Source organism: Oncorhynchus tshawytscha, linkage group LG10 (genome assembly GCF_018296145.1).
Source record: "Oncorhynchus tshawytscha isolate Ot180627B linkage group LG10, Otsh_v2.0, whole genome shotgun sequence".
NCBI classification, from domain to species: Eukaryota; Metazoa; Chordata; class Actinopteri; order Salmoniformes; family Salmonidae; genus Oncorhynchus; species Oncorhynchus tshawytscha.
Window position 1 is genome coordinate 14,865,942 of NC_056438.1, and position 22,555 is coordinate 14,888,496.

The 22,555-nt window shown below is 45.0% G+C and overlaps 1 protein-coding gene across 1 annotated transcript; it reads left to right on the top strand.

Moving 5' to 3' along the window:
* The first annotated feature begins 1,339 nt into the window (after window positions 1-1,339).
* Window positions 1,340-22,245, top strand: LOC112259778 (FACT complex subunit SPT16-like). The gene is made up of 25 exons (XM_042329474.1): window positions 1,340-1,775; window positions 2,674-2,766; window positions 4,452-4,622; window positions 4,837-4,989; window positions 5,229-5,375; window positions 5,646-5,797; window positions 11,031-11,203; window positions 11,317-11,407; window positions 13,010-13,083; window positions 13,228-13,340; window positions 13,538-13,603; window positions 13,853-13,951; window positions 14,078-14,193; window positions 14,573-14,726; window positions 14,839-14,966; window positions 15,113-15,375; window positions 15,746-15,864; window positions 16,096-16,149; window positions 16,242-16,426; window positions 16,718-16,793; window positions 19,230-19,399; window positions 20,612-20,741; window positions 20,827-20,956; window positions 21,070-21,144; window positions 21,399-22,245. Exons 1-25 carry the CDS (start codon window positions 1,710-1,712, stop codon window positions 21,503-21,505), a joined length of 3,105 nt encoding a protein of 1,034 aa, XP_042185408.1. The 5' UTR covers window positions 1,340-1,709; the 3' UTR covers window positions 21,506-22,245.
* The last annotated feature ends 310 nt before the right edge of the window (window positions 22,246-22,555 follow it).

Genomic DNA, 22,555 nt, shown 5'->3' on the forward strand with positions numbered 1-22,555 from the left:
GGCTGAAATAGCCAAACCCAGTAATTGTAAAGTGGTGTCCACATACTTTTGTAGGTATATATAGTGTGTTTCTGGCGAGGAAAGGGAGAATATATATTTTTTTAATGTTTTAGTGCCTCGGAGTAGGAATGCTGATTTAGGATCAGGTCCCCCCCCATATGTGATCGTGTGAATTTGGATCTAAAAGGCTGAACTGATCCTAGATCAGCACTTTTACTCAGATGCTTTATGAAGACGGCAAATAAAGAAATGAGTATTTTAACCATTGAAATGTAATTACGAGAAAGGACATCCCCATTCACTACTGTAACAATAAAGGGAATTCTCAATTTAATATAAATTCTATTCAATAGTAATTATATTGATATGGTTTTACCACGTGCATCCATAGATTTACTTGGCATTGCATTAGTAAAAGGGAAATTATGGGTTGTGAATTATCACTTACTAGTTGTCATCACTACATTATGCATGTGGAACAAAAATGACATTAACATGTTAATGTATATTTATAAAAAAAAGGAAATGAATGAAAAGGTTATTTTTTTGTAGATAATTTCAACTAATGATCATAAATGTTTAATGGAAAAAATAATGCTTTATGTATCATTAGGTAAGATTTGTGTGTGCTTTGGTTTATATCCCTAAAAGGTAAAAAAAAATAAGGGGGGGAAATGGGGTAAAGTTGCAGAAAATTAAATGAACTAATCCAGTTAATGATTTTTTAAATCACTTTTTGCAAGAGCCATCCCTGCACATCCCATTTCAGCGGCAAGGAGAAGAGGTTTCTGCAGTGATGTCAAAAACTTGTTTTAAATATACGTTTGTTTCCAGCGTGACGTGTCAGCAATTTTAAATTCTGGAGGTGGCGGGAAAATATGCAGTGGCGGGAAAAAAGCGCATGGTCACAGCCACGATCCGACGGAGGCGGGTTTTCAGATGTACCTTGGGAGGCGCTGTCGAGCAATGTAAAACAAATAAATGATACACTATGTGTAACAACACACGAGTACTGTCTTTGGTAACAATATGCATGAAATACCCCAAATAGAACCCTTCCATCAAACGATTTTATGCACTGATATAAAAATAAACATGTACGTTCAATAAAGATAGAAATCAAGGCATGGGTCAAGAGAAAAACATAAGCAAACCACGTGTGGCATATAAATCACCAGCATTTTATAAACACATGGCGCTATTTTATCAAAATAATGTGGTTGCCATTATAGGGGCGAGTGTGGTAATTGACCTATCAAACATCAACATGCCCGACAGACTAACAACGGGGAGGGAGGGGGAAAACTGAGAAGGGGGGAGGGTATTCATTATTTCGAGTCGTTTATGCTTGGCACCAGTGTGGGCAACAAAACAGCTAGATGTTACATAATTTTTAATCAGAAGAAAAATTATGCATTTTATATTTGTATCGATTTTTAACAAAACGGGTGTATTTTAATGTGTGTATATATATATATATATATATATTTCAAAAAATATATACAAAAAAAAAAGGTAATATATCAACCATAGAGGCACATCTTGAGAACTGAACGTAACCACCGTGCATATATCGAGAAGGAAAGAAACATCTCTTTTGATATAGGTTTCAAGGCGTGGAAAGTGCGAGAAAACAGCAACCACACTCATTCGGCCTGTGCTGCTCTGAGAAGCCAGGAGCTGGAGTTTGAAGGTGTAAAATACTCGCTATGGCGGTAAACTTGGACAAGGAAGCGTACTACCGCCGAATCAAGCGATTATATGGCAATTGGAAGGTAATTAGCACGATATAAATATTTGTATATCAAACTAGTAAAAGCTAGATGCTGGCACGGCGGGGAGCCACGTTTTTAAAGTGCGTTTTTTGACTTTGTTTTCAGCATGAGTGAGTGCCGTGGTTGGTTTTGTAGCTACAGAAGCGCAAACCGCAATGATCAATTTGATTATATAGACTTACATGTAGTTATGAAACACTTGTAGATTGAATACATTCAGGAGATATTACACATCCTAAAAATGATAGTTACAACATGGCCACTTATTATGCATTGTATATTATCCACCAAGTCAGGCTGTTAACGTTAGCTATGCTAATATATAGTTAACTAGCTAACCAGCCATATCTGGCACTTTGTGGAACAACCACTTTAGCACGTTGCCAGTCCAGCAAAATATTAATTCATTCTGAAGTTTCACCAAAATACGTTGTCAGAAAGTACCATGGAATGTTTTGACAGATTGCTAGCTAGTTGCCTCTTGTCCACATAACTAACATCAAAGTTTGACATTTTCAAGCTAGCATGCTACTGTAGCTAACTAGCTTTACATCGCGCCAAGCAGGCACTGATTTGTTGCATGCACTTTTTTCTTTTGAGGGCACAACAATTGATCTCATCATCTGCATTTGAATGCCAACCAGTAGTTCACTAGCAACTTTCTCTCAATCTTCATTGAGATAAAGCAATAGATATAGTTATCAACTTTAGCTAACATGTTCTTAACTGGTTAGCTAACTTTCCATTTATTCATACTTATCACCTACACTCAAAAAGAACAAGCAACGTGTCGACCATGACTATGGCTAACTGTACCTTTTTGCTCACTGGTTGACTTAGCTTGAAGAATGTGAATCATTTCTATGTTAATCAACAAGTATCTATTTTTCTCTATTAGAAAGGAGAAGATGAGTTTGGCAAAGTGGATGCCATGGTGGTCTCCGTCGGGGTGGACGAAGAGATAGTGTATGCCAAATCCACTGCCCTGCAGGTAAAACTCATGGACTTAACCCTATCCAGGAGTTATTCCTGACTGAGCTCATCAGAGAAAATTGTGTTCTTGTGTATAAGTGCATTCAGAAAGTATTCAGACTCCTAGACTTTCTTTTTTTTAAATTACATTAGTCTTATTCTAAATAATATATTTTTTAAATTCCCCCCTCAATCTACACACTATCCCATAATGACAAAGCAAAAACTGGTGTAGAAATTTTTGCAAATGTAAAAACCGAACATATTTACGTAAGTATTCAGACCCTTTTCTCAGTACTTTGTTGGAGTTCCTTTGGCAGCGATTACAGGCTCAAGTCTTCTTGGGTATGACACTACAAGCTTGGCACTCCTGTATTTGGGGAGTTTCTCCCATTCTTCTCTGCAGATCTTCAAGCTTGATCAGGTTGGATGGGGAGCGTTGCTGCACAGCTATTTTACAGTCTCTCTGGAGATGTTTGATCGGGTTCAAGTCCGAGCTCTAGCTGGGCCACTCAAGGACATTCGGAGACTTGTCCCAAAGCCACTCCTGTGTTGTCTTGGCTGTGTGCATAGGGTTGTTGTCCTGTTGGAAGGTGAACCTTCACCCCAGTCTGAGAACCTGCTCCAGAGCACTCAGGGCTTCATCAAAGATCGCTCTGTACTCTTCTCTGTTCATCTTTCCCTTGATCCTGACTAGTCTCCCAGTCCCTGCTGCTGAAAAACATCCCCACAGCATGATGCTGCCACCACCATGCCTAACCATGGGGAGGGTGCCAGGTTTCCACCAGACATGATGTTTGGCATTCAGGCTAAAGAGTTCAATCTTGGTTTCATAAGAACAGTGAATATTGTTTCTCATGTTCTGAGAGTCCTTTAGGTTCCTTTTGGGAAACTCCAAGCAGGCTGTCATCTGCCTTTTACAGAGGAGTGTCTTCTGTCTGGCCAACACCATAAAGGCCTGATTGGTGGAGTGCTGCAGAGATGGTTGTCCTCCTGGAAGTTTCTCCCATCGCCACAGAGGAACTCTGGAGCTCTGTCAGAGTGACCATCGGGTTCTTGGTCATCGCCCACACCAAGGCCCTTCTCCCCAGATTGCGCAGTCTGGCTGGGGCGGCCAGCTCGAGGAAGTCTTGGTGGTTCCAAACTTCTTCCATTTAAGAATGGAGGCCAGCATGTTCTTGGGGACCTTCAATGCTGCAGACAATTTTTGGGACCCTTCCTCAGATCTGTGCTTCGACACAATCCTGTGTCGGGGCTCTACAGACGATTCCTTCGACCTCATGGCTTTGTTTTTGCTCTGACATGCACTGTCAACTGTGGGACCTTTTTATATAGACAGGTGTGTCCCTTTCCAAATCACATCCAAGTTCAAGAAACATCAAGTTGTAGAAACATCTCAAGGATGATCGATAGAAATAGGAGGCACCTGAGTTCAATTTCGAGTCATAGCAAAGGGTCTGAATATTTACTTAAGTAAGGTATTTCAGTTTTTTACTGTTTTTGCTTTGTTGATTGAGGGTTAAAAAAAATGTAAATCCATTTTAGAATAAGGTTGTAATGTAACAAATTGGAAAATGGGGGAAGGTGGTCAGAATGCACTGTATGTGTTATGGCTTCTGTTCTGAAGAAACCTCGGTAGTTTACACTCCAGCATAAGCATATTGCATAGAGTAATTCATATACCCTCTCATCCTTCCTCTCCAGACATGGCTGTTTGGTTATGAGCTGACAGACACCATCATGGTGTTCTGTGAGTCTAAGATCATCTTCCTGGCTAGCAAAAAGAAGGTGGAGTTCCTTAAACAGGTGGCTGTAACCAAGGGCAATGAGAACGCCAACGGGGTTCCACCAATCACACTGCTCATCAGGGAAAAGGTAAGCGTTGATTGGTGGACTCGGGATGTTCTATCCCTGATTCGCTGTCAATGCGTATTCCCCCATTTCAGGACAGTTCTTTTAATGTGTGTGGCACAAGAAGTTGGTGTGACCGTTCGTGTGTTTGAAAGTGTGTGTGAGTGCATGCACTCATGTCAATGTGTTTGAGCAGAAGGATAACGCTTTAACACTACTCTCCCCCTCCTTCCCTCAGAACGAGAGCAACAAGGTTAACTTTGAGAAGATGGTGGAGGCGATCAGGGCCAGTAGGGAGGGCAAGACTGTAGGTGTGTTCAGCAAGGACAAGTTCCCCGGCGAGTACATGAAGAGCTGGAACGACATGATCACTGCCGAGGGCCTGGAGAAGGTGAGCGGAAGGAGGAATGTGGGGAAAAAGGGACGGAGGAAGGGAGGGGTGAGATGGGTTGATAATAAAATATCATTGTTTCCATGTGGTATCAATTTGCAGAATGGTGGGTAGCTGGTCTGTGGCGGGAGGCAGTGTTGCATTAAATAGAGACTCGCATGTAGCTAGTTATTGGTCTGCAACAGGTCACAATCCTTATGGGCTCTCCCTGCCTCCATCTCTCTCTCACCTCCCCCCAGGTGGACATCAGTGCAGTGGTGGCCTACACCATTGCCGTGAAGGAGGATGGGGAACTGGCTCTGATGAGGAAGGCTGCAGCCGTCACCAGCGACGTCTACTCCAAGTTCTTCAAGGAGCGGGTCATGGAGATCGTGGACGCAGACGAGGTAGGCTTTGTAGTCACGCTCATTATCCGCTCCTCCATGGCCTGTAGACGGGTGAAACATCCCAGCAACCACATTCATATGATATAGCCATCCTGGAAAGCCACTGTTATCATTCAGGCAGGTGCAGTCAAATTGGGCCAGACTGACCCACTACCAATTTAAGATCTAGACTGCATGTCCAAATAGTTTTGAACCATCTCATTTTGTCCCCAAGATGACAGAAACAAAGCATTGCTTCCTGAATGTGTTCTCTCCTCTGTTCCCTAACAGAAGGTGCGCCACAGTAAGCTGGCTGAGTCTGTGGAGAAGGCAATCGAGGAGAAGAAGTATCTGGGGGGAGCAGACCCCTCCACGGTCGAGATGTGTTACCCCCCCATTATTCAGAGTGGGGGCAACTACAGCCTCAAGTTCAGCGTCGTCAGGTGAACAGCTGCTTCCTGTTATGTTCATATTTTAAGTATCCCTATATTTCTGATATTACTGTGCTATCACTCTGTTATTAGTGCTCATGCACAGGAGTCTCAGTTGATGGACCTGAGTGTAATGGCGACGATGTGCAGTAAACGTTGTTCAACTGGAGCCTAGTCGTTGTCATTTTGAGTTAACATTGGTAGCAGATGATGGCTAATAACTGCAATGTTAGAGGGAAAAGCAAGAGATACAGCAATGGAAATATTCGTGGAGGATTTGAACAAGGATGACGGTATGGGAACTTAGATCAGAGCACTGGATTCTGTGTGTAAAGAAGAGAAAGACCGTGCCTACGAGGCATATTCAAACGTTGACCGTGTAGAGACATTTCGGGTTGCGATGACGGACTACATAATTGATTTGGAACAGAGGTACAATAGGATGCGCAAGTGCGACATTCTCCCGGATGCAGCGTCAGCTTTCAAGTTGCTAGATACTACTGCCTGTCTGGATGGTAGGGGGAACAGTTGGCTTTGACTGCTTGTACTGTGCTGACCTTTGCGTCATTGAAGTCGGCACTAAAAATGATTTTTGATGGAAAGACTGATGGAATGCAAGTGAGGGACGCAGAATATTACACTGAGCAGCAGAGAAAAGGTGCCAACAAGTCACGTTCTCAAGACAACCAGACGAGGGCGCCATTGCCAAGCACAAATCCACTTGACAGATATGAAAGGAGATCAAAATATGCTATTTGTCAGAGCACTTACCATTGGGTTAAAGACTGTCCTCGTAAAAATGAACCCGTTAAACTAACAGAGGAAAATGTAAACACAGAGAGAGAGCAGTGTACCATTACACTGTTTTCAAACTAATCTGCTTTTGAGATCTTTATAGTTGAATCCTTAGGTTCCGCTGTGAGTGATACTGCATGGACACGGACAGTGTGTGGCGCAAAATGGCTTGATAGCGTTGCCAGTGAACTAATAATGAAAGAAGTACAAAATATGACTGACACACCAAGCAACATAGCTTTCAAATTTGAAGATGGGAGAATTGTCCATTCTACCAAGAGTTTAAGATACCAGTAAACATTGGTCAGACTAAGAGACATCGAAACAGAGGTGGTCCATACAGATATCCCCTTACTATTAAGAAAAGTTTCCCTCAAGAAGGCAGGGGCTGTACTAGACATGGAAAATGACACTACAGTGATGTTTAAACAACCAGTGACCCTTGAACTTACTACATCGGCCCACTATTGTGTAAACATTTTTAGACAGACGTCAGAGTCCATGTAAAAATTAGATTCTGACGAACACAGAAACACAAAGTATTGTTAACTTCACAAACACTTTGGACATGCTACAGCTGACAGACTTCAGAAATGACTCCACAGTTCAGGGAATAATGATGAGATTATTTCCATTCTACTGCAGATAGTTAACAGTTGTGAGACATGTCAGAAATACAGCAAACCTAAGCCCAAACCAGCTGTTGGTTTGCCACTGGCTTCCAAGTGCAATGAAACAGTGGCTGTAGAACTACATGAGCCTGGACCAAGTGTGTGGTACCGTCACATAACCCACCACTTCACACGCTTCAGTGCTGGAAGCCTTGTGGATACATAGAAACCCAGTGAAATGGTCAAGCACTTCATTCACTCCTGGTTAAGTGTGCATGGCCCGCCCCAGAAATTGTACAGTGACACAATGGAGGAGAATTCAATAATAATGAAATAAGATAAATGGCAAAGAAATTCAACATGGAAGTAAAGACAACTGTAGAGTATACAGTCCATGGAGCAATGGACTTCTGGAGAGAGACAATCAAACACACAGAGATCATGCTGAAAGTGAAGCAAGACAATGGATGTGACTGGAAAACAGCCCTAGATTGGACTTTGATGGCAAGAAACTCAATGCACAATGTTCATAGTTACAGCCCATAGCAACTAGTGTTGGGGCAGAACCCTAATCTTCCCTCTGTACTGGTTGACAAGCCACCAGCACTAAAAGGGACCAGTGTGAGTGCAGGGGGGTGGGACAGCACCTTTCAGCACTAGAAGGGAATAGTGTGAGGGCATGGGGGTGGGACAGCACCTTTCAGCACTAGAAGGGACCAGTGTGAGGGCATGGGGGTGGGACAGCACCTTTCAGCACTAGAAGGGACCAGTGTGAGGGCATGGGGGTTTCAGCACTAGAAGGGACCAGTGTGAGGGCATGGGGTGGGACAGCACCTTTCAGCACTAGAAGGGACCAGTGTCAGGGCATGGGGGTGGGACAGCACCTTTCAGCACTAGAAGGGACCAGTGTGAGGGCAGGGGGTGGGACAGCACCTTTCAGCACTAGAAGGGACCAGTGTGAGGGCATGGGGGTGGGACAGCACCTTTCAGCACTAGAAGGGACCAGTGTGAGGGCATGGGGGTGGGACAGCACCTTTCAGCACTAGAAGGGACCAGTGTGAGGGCATGGGGGTGGGACAGCACCTTTCAGCACTAGAAGGGACCAGTGTGAGGGCATGGGGGTGGGACAGCACCTTTCAGCACTAGAAGGGACCAGTGTGAGGGCATGAGGGCAGGGGGTGGGACAGCACCTTTCAGCACTAGAAGGGACCAGTGTGAGGGCATGGGGGTGGGACAGCACCTTTCAGCACTAGAAGGGACCAGTGGGATGGGGGTGGGACAGCACCTTTCAGCACTAGAAGGGACCAGTGTGAGGGCATGGGGGTGGGACAGCACCTTTCAGCACTAGAAGGGACCAGTGTGAGGGCATGGGGGTGGGACAGCACCTTTCAGCACTAGAAGGGACCAGTGTGAGGGCATGGGGGTGGGACAGCACCTTTCAGCACTAGAAGGGACCAGTGTGAGGGCATGGGGGTGGGACAGCACCTTTCAGCACTAGAAGGGACCAGTGTGAGGGCATGGGGGTGGGACAGCACCTTTCAGCACTAGAAGGGACCAGTGTGAGGGCATGGGGTGGGACAGCACCTTTCAGCACTAGAAGGGACCAGTGTGAGGGCATGGGGGTGGGACAGCACCTTTCAGCACTAGAAGGGACCAGTGTGAGGGCATGGGGGTGGGACAGCACCTTTCAGCACTAGAAGGGACCAGTGTGAGGGCATGGGGTGGGACAGCACCTTTCAGCACTAGAAGGGACCAGTGTGAGGGCATGGGGTGGGACAGCACCTTTCAGCACTAGAAGGGACCAGTGTGAGGGCATGGGGGTGGGACAGCACCTTTCAGCACTAGAAGGGACCAGTGTGAGGGCATGGGGGTGGGACAGCACCTTTCAGCACTACATGCAGTGAGAAAAGCGTTCACTGAAGCAGAGTGTTCAGAGAGAATTCACAGGGCTCTGAGGAAACCGCTATGTCCCGCAGATGAGTAATATGAGACTGGAAACAAAGTACACTACACATGAGTTGACTGTCAAGAGTGGAAAGGACCGGGAGTAGTCATTGGCCAAGATGGTGTCGTGATATTTGTGAGACACGGAGGCACCATTGTCAGGTTGCATCACTCAAGATTACGGAAAGTAAATTGATCAACAAGATGTAGGGGCTGTTGCTGAGAATCAGCCTCCCACTGAAAATAACAAAAAGGATGCATTAACAGACACAAACCTACCAGATGTCGGATCCAATGATACGGACACTGAAACTGACACAGGAAATGGAGCAGAGACCTTCAACCATGACAGGTAATACTGTTGTGTTCAAATTAGGAAAAACGTTCATCGACATATGTGTTAAGACAACGTGGTTGTTCCAGTCTGAAAACTGGACAAACTGTTAAATACATGGACAGAGAAAGTGGTATTCCACATACAGCAACAGTCATTGGACGAGCAGGAAAAGCCAAAAAACACCAGAACTGGTACAACCTGCAGTACTCTGAACCAGCTACACTTTCTGGTACAACAGGGCCAGCTGACCTGTCACTTGTAGATAATCTGATTTCATCCGATAGAAAATTGAGAAACAGAATGACATTCAAAATGATGTACTTGAAACAAAAGACGTGTCATTTGACTCGGCTAAACTATATTAGATCAGTAATTGGAGGAAAAATTGAGTGTTTTGAGGAAGTCAGACATTGGACAAAAATGTCTCAACAAGGTGGGTGTGTACCCTTAACCGGAATAGTGCCAAAATCATGTCTGGTTGCTAGAGTTTTTGAGTAGCTGGCTGCTAAAGAACGCCCAAGCGACTCATCTAGTGGCTAGAGGTTTAGAGGAGCTGGCTGCTAAAGAACTCCCAAACGACTCACTGACATGTGCCTCAGTCACTCAGATTGCTGCTGACGGTGATCTTCCAGAGAAAATGGAAACTTCATTCCATAGACATCAAATCTGCGTTTTTGCAGGGAACGGAGCTGTCAAGGGACAGTCACATCTGACCTCCGCCTGAAGCTAAGAGCGAAGGAACACTGGAAACTAAAAAAAAAGTGTGTACATGGCCTGGCAGGTGCATCTATCAACTGGTACAACAAAGTGAAGGCAACAATGCTGAGTACAGGTGGAAACATGTCAAGTGGATCCTGCAGTCTTCTATTGGCTTGATCAAGACTGCAATGTGACTGGACTACTTGCCTGTCATGTTGATGACTTCATCTGGGGGGGGGCTCACAGACCTTTACTACAACTGTGATTCCACACCTCAAAGCTGTTTTCCTGGTCGACCACAAAGGAACAGCCTGCTGACTGTCAGACTAAAACGGAGCATCCGGTCTTGTGTTCCTAAAGTAATGGAAAGTGGCAACTTGAGTAATACAAATAAAAACCTTGTCACTCAACCCATTTGTAATGGGGAACTTAAATAATACTGGGGACATTTTAAATATTTTGTTTTATTTGTCTAAAGAAAAGTGGGAGATTGTTAAGTTCATGTTTTAAGGATGCCTATATTTCTGTTATTACGGGGCTATCACTCTGTTGTTAGTGCGCCTGTGCGGGTAGTCTGTTGAAAGACCTGTCCTGAGTGTAATGGCTGATGTACTGCGGAGTAAACGTTGTTCAACTGGAACCTAGTCGTTGTGTCACTTCCATGGTGACGTCTTCAACGACCGTCCCCACTGTGATGTATATTTCTTTTACCTAGTTTCAGTGCTTAACGGGTTAATCCAAAATGTGACCCATTTGGATGATAAAGACCAACTTCTTTCTGTATCACACATACAGTACCTGTCACTGCAGACTCATAAGACGTTATAACACCTTTTATAACACTGCTCTAACTCTTCAGCGATAAGAACCACATGCACTTTGGGGCCATCACCTGTGCCATGGGGATCCGCTACAAATCGTACTGCTCCAACCTGGTCCGGACCCTGATGGTGGACCCCCCACAGGAGATGCAGGACAACTACAGCTTCCTACTGCAGGTGGAAGAGGAACTACTCAAAGAGCTCAAACACGGTGAGGGATGGAAGGGAGAGGCAGGGTGTTTGTGTTTTACGGGGTAGAGTACACATGATTTACGTAACCTGACTTTATTTCAAGTTCTTTCCCTCTTACCTTGTTCTCTGTAGGTATAAAGATCTGCGACGTGTACAATGCCGTTTTGGACTACGTCAAGAAGGAGAAGCCAGACCTGGCGGCCAAATTCACCAGGAACCTAGGGTAGGACACACACACTTACCTTCTCACACACATGGCCTCCTGTATTGGTCATTAGGCTTGGGCGGTAGATTGTCATACCTTCGTACCGACCTTGTGCCATTCCGGGATATTCTGTAATGCCAGCGATGAACACAAAGGACACTATTTTCAAACCCCACTGATCCTCTTCAATCTAAAAGTTAGCTATGCTAACAAGTACATGTAAAATCCCATAGAGAATGATAACTTAATGCTAACGAGCGCATAGCGTACATTTTATACAGTCTCTGACCTAGAGTATTTGCAGTCTAATAAAAAGCATGAGCTGGCGAACACCCCAAAAATGTTGGTCGATGTGCTGACTAACGGCGGGTCAGCTGTAGGCTGTGTGGTCAGCTGTAGGCTGTGTGGTCAGCTGTAGGCTGTGTGGTCAGCTGTAGGCTGTGTGGTCAGCTGTAGGCTGTGTGGTCAGCTGTAGGCTGTGCCGCCTTCAAGATCACCCTGAATCTCAGTGCAAGAGGCGTCACTGTAGTACCTGGTTCGAATCCAGGCTGCATCACATCCGGCCGTCATTGGGAGTCCCATAAGGCGGCGCACAATTGGCCAAGCATCGCCCGGGGTAGGCCGTCACTGTAAATAAGAATTTGTTCGTAACTGACTTGCCTAGTTAAATAATACAAATAAAAAGAAGGCATAGTGATGCGAACACGTTGGTGGTTTACCCAATAAATTACTGTGCGCTTGTCTATATACAGTCTGCGACTCTTATCTGAAGTATTTGCAGGACAGACATCCCAGCTAATACACTTATACAAGTAACTCAAAAATGCTACTCAAGGCCTACCGGGTGGCGCAGTGGTCTAAGGCACTGCATCGCAGAGACCCCAGAGACTCTGGGTTCGAGCCCAGGCTCTGTCGCAGCCGGCCGCGACCGGGAGACCCATGGGGCGGCGCACAATCGACCAGGTCGCTAGGTGTACTGTGTTTCCTCCGACACATTGGTGCGGCTGGCTTCCGGGTTATCATATCTACACCTAAACAAAAATATAAACGCAGGGTGTTGGTCCCATTTTTCATGAGCTGAAATAAAATATCCCAGAAATGTTCCATACGCACAAAAACCTTATTTGTCTCTAGTTTTGTGCAGCAATTTGTTTACATTTGACTGCAGGTATTTACTTAAAGATATACAAACGTATTTTATAAAACTTCAAAGAAATAGATTCAACAGTATTGGAAAATACCATCCCGTGGCTATTTTCAAACAGGGTGGGACATGTACTTTTGGTCCACCAGCCGCAGTAGCTGGTGAATACCCTTACTTTACCAGCCACATTTCATTCTGAAAGAGATTCTAGTGAAGATTAATCACAGAACACAGTACCTGCTTTCTCCACTAGGTTAGATATTTTCTCTTCCAGAGCTGACACTCATTTATTTATTTTTAATTTTTACATGGGTTTTGTATTCTATAGGGAAGAAAATAATTAAAAAAACTGCTCCCAAATGCTCTGTGTAACCACCTGCCAATTTGTCTGGTAAATATTACGGTATACTGCCCAAGCCTATTGAGGATAGAGTATGTATCATGTGTTGATTTTGTGCGTCCTCTCCCTGCTGTAGATTTGCCATGGGGATAGAGTTCAGAGAGGGTTCCCTGGTCCTGAACAGTAAGAACCAGTACAAACTGAAGAAAGGTGAGCACTCAAGTCACTGTAGTGTCTTACTGACTATAAGTAGGATACTTTGTAGACATGGTGTTTTGTGAGTGTCTCATACAGAGGCCATTTTAAATGGTGTGTAGAGCGGACACTCATCACTGTGTGTTGTGTGTTTTACAGGCATGGTACTGAGCATCAGCCTGGGTTTCGCTGACCTGGTGAATAAGGAGGGGAAGAAGGAGGAGCAGAAGAAATACGCCCTGTTCATAGGAGACTCTGTACAGATCAATGAGGTAGGAGAGAGGAAGGAAGAAATGCTCCCTGTTCATAGAATATACAGATCAACAAAGTAGGATATATTTCAAACTCTTTATTTTTATTTATTTTTAACTATATGTTTGACAGTCACTGTTATCTATCAATCACATTTGGGTTGTGATATTCGCTCAGTGATGGCAGTAAAGAAACACGTATAATGTATATCTTTAAGGATGATCCAGCGACAGTTCTCACTCCGGTCAAGAAGAAGATAAAGAACGTCGGAATCTTCCTAAAGGTACGAAAGATGTCCGCCGTCTCTCTCTGCTTCTTGATTCGTTCTCTCCCTCACAAACCCTGAAAGATTCATATCTATTTTAAATGTTTAGTTAGGGCTCTATGTCCTCTGTTTATATTTAAGCAACAAGGCCTGTGGTATATTGTCTGACATACACGTGGCTGAAATACTGTTTCGGCCAATCAGTATCCAGGACCCAAACTACCCAATTTAGCCCCCCCCAAAATACGATTTGTTTCTTCTTGACAGAACGATGAGGAGGAAGATGATGAGGAAGATGCTGACGATGCAGAGGAACTACTGGGGAAGGGAGCGCGTGGACAAGCTTTACTCCAGGACAGGACTAGGGTGGGTGTGTCTGTGTATGTGCTTGAGAGAAATTCACTATACTTACACCATCTCAGTTTGTGTGTATGAGCTGAAACGCTGTCTTTTTGATTGGTCAGAATGTGAGTAACTTATTTATTTGGGCAGAACGAGATGACTGCAGAGGAGAAGAGGCGGGCTCACCAGAAGGAGCTGGCCAATCAGGTGAACGAGGAGGCCAAGAGACGTCTGACAGAACAGAAAGGAGAGCAACAGGTCCAGAAGTGAGTGAACGAGGGGAAAAGAGGAGGAGAAGGGATGATGGTATAATAATTGGAGGGAGATGGGAGACCAGAATGAGAGGAGGCTGGTAACCGTTAAAGGAGTGGAATGGAACGGAGGAGGAGAGGTGGTAGAATCTACATGATTGGGGAGAGGTGGAAGAACGAGAGAATTACGAGATATTTATAGTATTTATAGGAAGAACGAGATTTCTAATGTTGGTCTAAATTATCTTTCGTAGAAAACAACTAGAACATACATTTGCATGATTAAATAATTCATGATTTCACTCCCTATGTTTATGTAGATCGTCTTTCCAAAAATGTGTGACGTCACCAATGAATTAAATTATTAAATGCAGTGTTTCCTTCTCTTTTCCAGGTCCAGAAAGTCCAATGTCTCCTACAAGAACGGCTCTCAGATGCCTCGAGAGAAAGATATTAGAGACATGAAGATTTTCATCGACAAGAAATATGAGACGGTTGTTATGCCTGTCTTCGGTATCGCCACCCCTTTCCATATCGCTACCATCAAGGTACACCTCTCACACACAGACACGAATCACAATTTGACTGAATTTGAGACTATACCTATCTGAGGATAAAAAATTAAATAAAAAACATTTCTGTGTCCCTCTGTCTGTGTAGAACATCAGTTCGTCTGTGGAAGGAGACTGGACGTACCTGAGGATAAACTTCTATGTTCCCGGCAGCTCTCTGGGACGCAACGAGGGCAACATCTTCCCCAACCCTGATGCCACCTTTGTCAAAGAAATGTGTGTCTGAGTGCCCATGTACTGCATGTTTCACTGTTGTCAACTATCAAGCAGATGGACTGATAGTCCGTGTGTGTGTGTTGTATCCATCTTTATCCACCTGCTGCTGTGTCTGACGTTGCTCATATTTTCCCCCCCACCCTCAGTACCTACCGGGCGTCGAACCTCAAGGCGCCTGGCGACCCAACAGTCCCGTCCACTAACCTACAGAACGCCTTCCGCATCATCAAGGAGGTGCAGAAGCGCTATAAGACCCGGGAGGCTGAGGAGAAGGAGAAGGAGGGCATCGTCAAGCAGGACTCTCTGGTCATCAACCTGAACCGCTCCAACCCCAAACTCAAAGACCTCTACATCAGACCCAACATCGCCCAGAAGAGGATGCAGGGGTCGCTGGAGGCCCATACCAACGGTGAGGAAAAGGTTCCATTAACAAGGAATTGAGAGAGGAGGAGAAGAATGGAGGAACGAACAGAGGGGAAAGAGAGAATGGTTGAGGTTCTTCGCAGATCAGTGTTGCTGTAAAGACTAAGAATGCTGTGTGCTCTCAATCAACATTTGTCATTTAGCTGACTCTCTTACCCAGAGTGACTTACAGGAAATGCATCCATCTTAAGATGGCTGGGTGAGACAACTACATATCAGTCGTAGTAAGTGTATTTTTCTCTAAAAAGTGGGGTCTAGTTGGGAAAAGTGTGTCCCTCCAGCCTCAACGAACCCGGTAAACAACATGTCTGTCTGTCCAGGACAGAACCTGGTAAATAACACGTCTGTCTGTCCAGGTTTCCGTTTCACGTCCGTCCGTGGGGACAAAGTGGACATTCTCTACAACAACATTAAACACTCCCTCTTCCAGCCCTGTGACGGAGAAATGATCATCGTACTGCACTTCCACCTCAAGGTGTGTGTGTGACCTTAGGCTAAGTACAAGATGTCTGACTACACTTCCACCTCAAGGTGTGTGTGACCTTAGGCTAAGTACAAGATGTCTGACTTTCTATGCATTTGTAATCAAGCTGTGGGTATTTGGGTCTATGCTTTCCCCCGTGGCACTTGGAGTGGTCTTGATTTAGTTTAGATGTGTGTTTGTGTGTCCATTTTGACTAATCCCACCCCTCTCGTCCTCCATCAGAACGCCATCATGTTTGGTAAGAAGCGTCACACAGACGTGCAGTTCTACACAGAGGTAAATATGAGATTAAATAAAGTTGTTATCCTATGTTTTATCTTACCTTATTATATTGTCTTAATATTGTCTCATCCTACCTTATCTCTTAGGTGGGTGAGATCACCACAGACCTGGGCAAGCACCAGCACATGCACGACCGCGACGACCTGTACGCCGAGCAGATGGAGAGGGAGATGAGACACAAGCTCAAGTCTGCCTTCAAGAACTTCATCGAGAAGGTGGAGACCCTCACCAAGGAGGAGCTGGAGTTCGAAGTGCCCTTCCGAGACCTCGGGTATGAGGGAGGGGGGGGTGGAGGAAATTGATCGGAGGGATATTGACAGGGTTAAGTCATTTTGAGAAAGTGAGTATTTAAAGGAAACATTCACCCACTTAGAATTTTGTATACTTTTTGTGCCTCTGAGTGATGTTCTATTGATTCCCGAGGACATTTCATGTTTTAATGTGTATCTGAGCGATGGCTGAGTTTTGCATCATATGATGGGTGACTCTTTCCTTTAAGCGCAGAGTTGGGTGTTCAAGTAATGAACTGTATGAAACTGTTGAAGTTACTGTGTGTGTTCAGGTTCCAGGGCGCCCCCTACAGGAGTACCTGTCTGCTGCAGCCCACCTCCAGTTCCCTGTGTAACACCACTGAGTGGGTGAGTGCCTGCTAGTACTGTTACTGCTCCTGCTGCTAGTACTGTTACTGCTCCTGCTGCTAGTACTGTTACTGCTCCTGCTGCTAGTACTGTTACTGCTCCTGCTGCTAGTACTGTTACTGCTCCTGCTGCTAGTACTGTTACTGCTCCTGCTGCTAGTACTGTTACTGCTCCTGCTGCTAGTACTGTTACTGCTCCTGCTGCTAGTACTGTTACTGCTCCTGCTGCTAGTACTGTTACTGCTCCTGCTGCTAGTACTGTTACTGCTCCTGCTGCTAGTACTGTTACTGCTCCTGCTGCTAGTACTGTTACTGCTAGTACTGTTACTGCTCCTGCTGCTAGTACTGTTACTGCTAGTACTGTTACTGCTCCTGCTGCTGTTACTGCTCCTGCTGCTGTTACTGCTCCTGCTGCTGTTACTGCTCCTGCTGCTGTTACTGTTACTGCTCCTGCTGCTAGTACTGTTACTGCTCCTGCTGCTAGTACTGTTACTGCTCCTGCTGCTAGTACTGTTACTGCTAGTACTGTTACTGCTCCTGCTGCTGTTACTGCTCCTGCTGCTAGTACTGCTCCTGCTGCTGTTACTGCTCCTGCTGCTAGTACTGTTACTGCTCCTGCTGCTAGTACTGTTACTGCTCCTGCCGCTAGTACTGTTACCGCTCCTGCTGCTAGTACTGTTACTGCTGCTAGTACTGCTCCTGTTGCTAGTACTGTTACTGCTCCTGCCGCTAGTACTGTTACCGCTCCTGCTGCTAGTACTGTTACTGCTGCTAGTACTGCTCCTGCTCCTGTTGCTAGTACTGTTACTGCTCCTGCCGCTAGTACTGTTACCGCTCCTGCTGCTAGTACTGTTACTGCTGCTAGTACTGCTCCTGCTCCTGTTGCTAGTACTGTTACTGCTGCTAGTACTGTTACTGCTGCTAGTACTGTTACTGCTGCTAGTACTGTTACTGCTGTTAGTACTGTTACTGCTGCTAGTACTGTTACTGCTGCTAGTACTGTTACTGCTGCTAGTACCGCTACTGCTGCTAGTACTGTTACTGCTGCTAGTACTGTCACTGACTGCTAGTACTGTTACTGCTGCTAGTACTGTTACTGCTCCTGCTGCTAGTACTGCTCCTGCCGCTAGTACTGCTCCTGCCGCTAGTACTGCTCCTGCCGCTAGTACTGTTACTGCCGCTAGTACTGTTACTGCCGCTAGTACTGTTACTGCCGCTAGTACTGTTACTGCCGCTAGTACTGTTACTGCCGCTAGTACTGTTACTGCCGCTAGTACTGTTACTGCCGCTAGTACTGTTACTGCCGCTAGTACTGTTACTGCCGCTAGTACTGCCGCTAGTACTGTTACTGCCGCTAGTACTGTTACTGCCGCTAGTACTGTTACTGCCGCTAGTACTGCTACTGCCGCTAGTACTGTTACTGCTGCTAGTACTGTTATTGCTCCTGCCTCCTGTTATTGCTGCTAGTACTGTTACTGCTCCTGCTGCTAGTACTGTTACTGCTGCTAGTACTGTTACTGCCGCTAGTACTGTTACTGCCGCTAGTACTGTTACTGCCGCTAGTACTGTTACTGCCGCTAGTACTGCTATTGCTGCTAGTACTGTTATTGCTGCTAGTACTGTTACTGCTCCTGCTGCTAGTACTGTTACTGCTGCTAGTACTGTTACTGCTCCTGCTGCTAGTACTGTTATTGCTCCTGCCGCTAGTACTGTTATTGCTCCTGCCGCTAGTACTGTTACTGCTCCTGCTGCTAGTACTGCTCCTGCTGCTAGTACTGTTATTGCTCCTGCTGCTAGTACTGTTACTGCTCCTGCTGCTAGTACTGTTATTGCTCCTGCCGCTAGTACTGTTATTGCTGCTAGTACTGTTACTGCTCCTGCTGCTAGTACTGTTACTGCTGCTAGTACTGTTACTGCCGCTAGTACTGTTACTGCCGCTAGTACTGTTACTGCCGCTAGTACTGTTACTGCCGCTAGTACTGTTACTGCCGCTAGTACTGCTACTGCCGCTAGTACTGTTACTGCCGCTAGTACTGTTATTGCTCCTGCCGCTAGTACTGTTATTGCTGCTAGTACTGTTACTGCTCCTGCTGCTAGTACTGTTACTGCTCCTGCCGCTAGTACTGTTATTGCTGCTAGTACTGTTACTGCTCCTGCTGCTAGTACTGCTCCTGCTGCTAGTACTGCTACTGCTGCTAGTACTGTTACTGCTACTGCTGCTAGTGTTTAGTAGTAGTAGTAGTACAACACCTTCCCTGATATAGCCAGCAGCACTGCTTGCTTACTCCCATGTGTTTTAAACCAAGTTAGGCCTTGAGGCAGATATTTGACTACAGATCTAATAATAAAATCCTTAGTATGTTAAAAGGGACATGCTCTCAGCAGTCTGTTTTCATTCCATCCTCCCTCTCCTTCCCCGTCCTCTCTCCTTCCCCAGCCTCCGTTTGTGGTGACTCTGGATGAGGTTGAGCTGGTTCATTTTGAGCGTGTTCAGTTCCACCTGAAGAACTTTGACGTGGTCATCGTCTACAAGGACTACAGCAAGAAGGTCACCATGATCAACGCCGTGCCCGTCAACTCACTGGACCCCATCAAGGAGTGGCTCAAGTAAGTACATCAATTAACCTAGACTAGTTTTTCTGACTAGATTACTAATCTACTGCCTTTCCTCAAAGTCCCACCCACAGTGATTGATTGACAGGTCTGAAACCCTACTAACTCTGACTCACAAACATCCTGCCCCGTCATCTAAAAATTCCACCCACAGTGATTGACAGGCCAAACTCTTAGTGGTAGTTCACCCAAATTACAAAATGACATTGGTTTCTTTATCCTAGGTGTCGACAGCAGTAGATCCAATAACATACATCATTTTAAAAAAACAAGCATTGTGGCAATTCATATTTTGCAGTAAAAATAAATATTACTTTTAATTTCAAGAGAACTGGTTTAATGTTAAAGGTTCTCTTCCTTACAAAATAGTCCTGATCATGTAGGTCTTGGCCTCTACTATATCCAAAACAAGTAACACACTGAATGCACACATTTTCAGTCATTTTAATTGTAGTCTTTCTACTGAATGCCACAACTCATCTTACCAATCTGGGAGGTAAAGTTGTTAAACTATTTAATAATTTAGCTGTGCATTTCGGATGGAATCAAGGCATTAGAATGTACCAGATGCCACCACAAATGGACCTTGTTCTGCCCCTCAAATTCAGGGGACATACCCCCTGGCTACTTTTCTTTTGTTTGGCTGGCTACTCCATGAATCTACGGATTAACCAATTAGTCAGTCCACTCACTGGACCCCATCAAGGAGGGGCTGAAGTACATCAATTAACTAATAAATACCTTAACCAATCAACTTATTAGCCGGTCTGTCAACTCACTCGACCCCATCAAGGAGGGGCTGAAGTCGACTGGATCCGTGTGGCTCAGTTGGTAGTGTGGCACTCGCAACGCTAAAGTCGTGGGTTTGATTTCAGATCTGCAACCAATACGAAAATGTAAGCACATCTGTAAAACGCTCTGGATTAAGTGTCTGCTAAATGTCATATAGCCATCAACCAATCACTTTATGGATTTAGCCTCCTCCTTTTTAACTGTGAATTTGTTTTTGGGGGAAAGGAATTAGATTTTAAATTGTTTGTGTTTTAGTAGAGTTTTACCAAGTGTTGCTCCTCAAAATAAATAAATACTTTAAATACCTGTCTCGTTCTCCTCTGTATCCCCCCCTCTCTCTCTCCACCCCCCATCTCTCTCCACCCCACCTCTCTCTCTCTGTGTCTCTCGCGCTCTGTCTCTCTCTCTGTCCAGTTCCTGTGATATCAAGTACACAGAGGGGGTCCAGTCTCTGAACTGGACTAAGATCATGAAGACTATAGTGGATGATCCAGAGGGCTTCTTTGAACAGGGGGGCTGGTCTTTCTTAGACCCGGAGAGCGAGGTGTGTGTGTGTGTTATTGCAAGACACAAAACGGTGTTAAAATGAAGATGTTGGACAAATGTATTTCTCTCTCCATCTGTCTCAGGGGGAAGGAGCAGAGGATGACTCTGAGTCGGGGGAAGACGAGACATTTAACCCCTCGGCAGACGAGAGTGAGGCAGAGGAGGAAGACAGTGATGAAGATTATGACTCGGAGAGCGAGGACTCCGGTAATGGTAAGAAGTCATGTTGAGACAGACACACAGACACACTGTAACACACACTGTAACACACACACACACACACACACATAGAGACTTAGCAGTGTGTGTGGCCGTGTGTATTTCAGACTACAGTGCGTCGCTGGGCAGTGAAGAGGAGAGCGGTAAAGACTGGGATGAGTTGGAAGAGGAGGCCAGGAAAGGTGAGTCTACTCTACATTCTCCCCAAGAAGGGAGAAACCTAGCTTACAATCCCTGAAGCAAGAGGTACCATCGCTTGCTGCTCCATGGTAAAGGAACACTGGAAAATAATCCATCTTGGTTATCCGATGTGAATTGGAACTTCTTCGCTGACCTATGACATTTTTGTCCCTGTGTTTGATATTGACTCTTCCTGTAATGTGAAATCAGTTTCAAATGTTTTGGTATTGAGTGTGTCTCGCGCCTCCTCTCCTAGCCGACAAAGAGTCTCACTATGAGGACGCGGAGGAGACCTCGTCGGCTAAGCGGAAGGGTCGCTCGTCAGCCCCGCCTCCCAGCGCCAAGAAGAAACGCCGCCACTGAATGGCACCACCACCAGACTGTCTCACCTACGCATACACTGCCAAAAACATTGTTGATTCAATCCCCCTCTCCTCTAATTCATCTTGGCTCTGTCATTTCCCTTCGTCTTTCTCTCATACGCGCACACACACACACACACACACACACACACACACACACACACTATACGATGTGTATATAGAGGTAGTAGCACCCCCATGCGTTTGTATTAGGCCGTGAGTGTCGTGATTAAATGGGCATATCGTACCTGGCCGTAGACGGTTCATTCCTTTGGCAACTCATTCCCCTGTTTCCAAGGGCTGTGTGTGTGTGTGTGTGTGTGTGTGTGTGTGTGTGTGTTTTGAAAGGGTTTTAATTGTAAACTGTTGTTTTTCTGTTAAATTGTTTCTAAACCAATATAGTAAGCAGTGATGATACAGTATCTTCTGCTAAGCATTTTTACAAGATTTAGTCTAAACAAATAATCTTCCATTCCTCCTTTCTACCGTTCTATCCTTCTTGGACATTGTTTATTTGTTGAGAGCGATTGATGTGGGGGGGAGCAGATATCAAATCCGTTTCCCAATTCCTTTTTTTATGGGGGTTTGTACAGACTTACTGATGCTCAAGAACCTCACAATGTCTCTAATTTCCCCACCACTTTCCTCCATCTTTCTGTTAATCCTGGATAGGTAGACTGTTGAATTGTTAATTAAAAATCCTGATGTTTTTGTAATAAAATTTAAAAAAAATAGTGGTTATTCTGTCTTTTTCATTCATTTGAGTGTCACTGTCAATGCTGCCTATTAATAACAGGTTGATGAACCATTCTCTATGCTACAGTGTTCACTTCTGTGTTGGTCTAGCATGACCAGTCTTCTGTTAAGTTATTCTCATACAAAATGTGTATATAGTGCTTTGAATACAAGTAACAAAGTGCTTCACATCATAAAATAATGAACTGAAAGTACTAGCAAATAAACACAGGACCGGAGAAAGGAGAATGTTGTCTGGCTGCAATCTCTGCCAATAACCAGGCAAGTAACAACAATTGTCAGGTGGTATGATGGG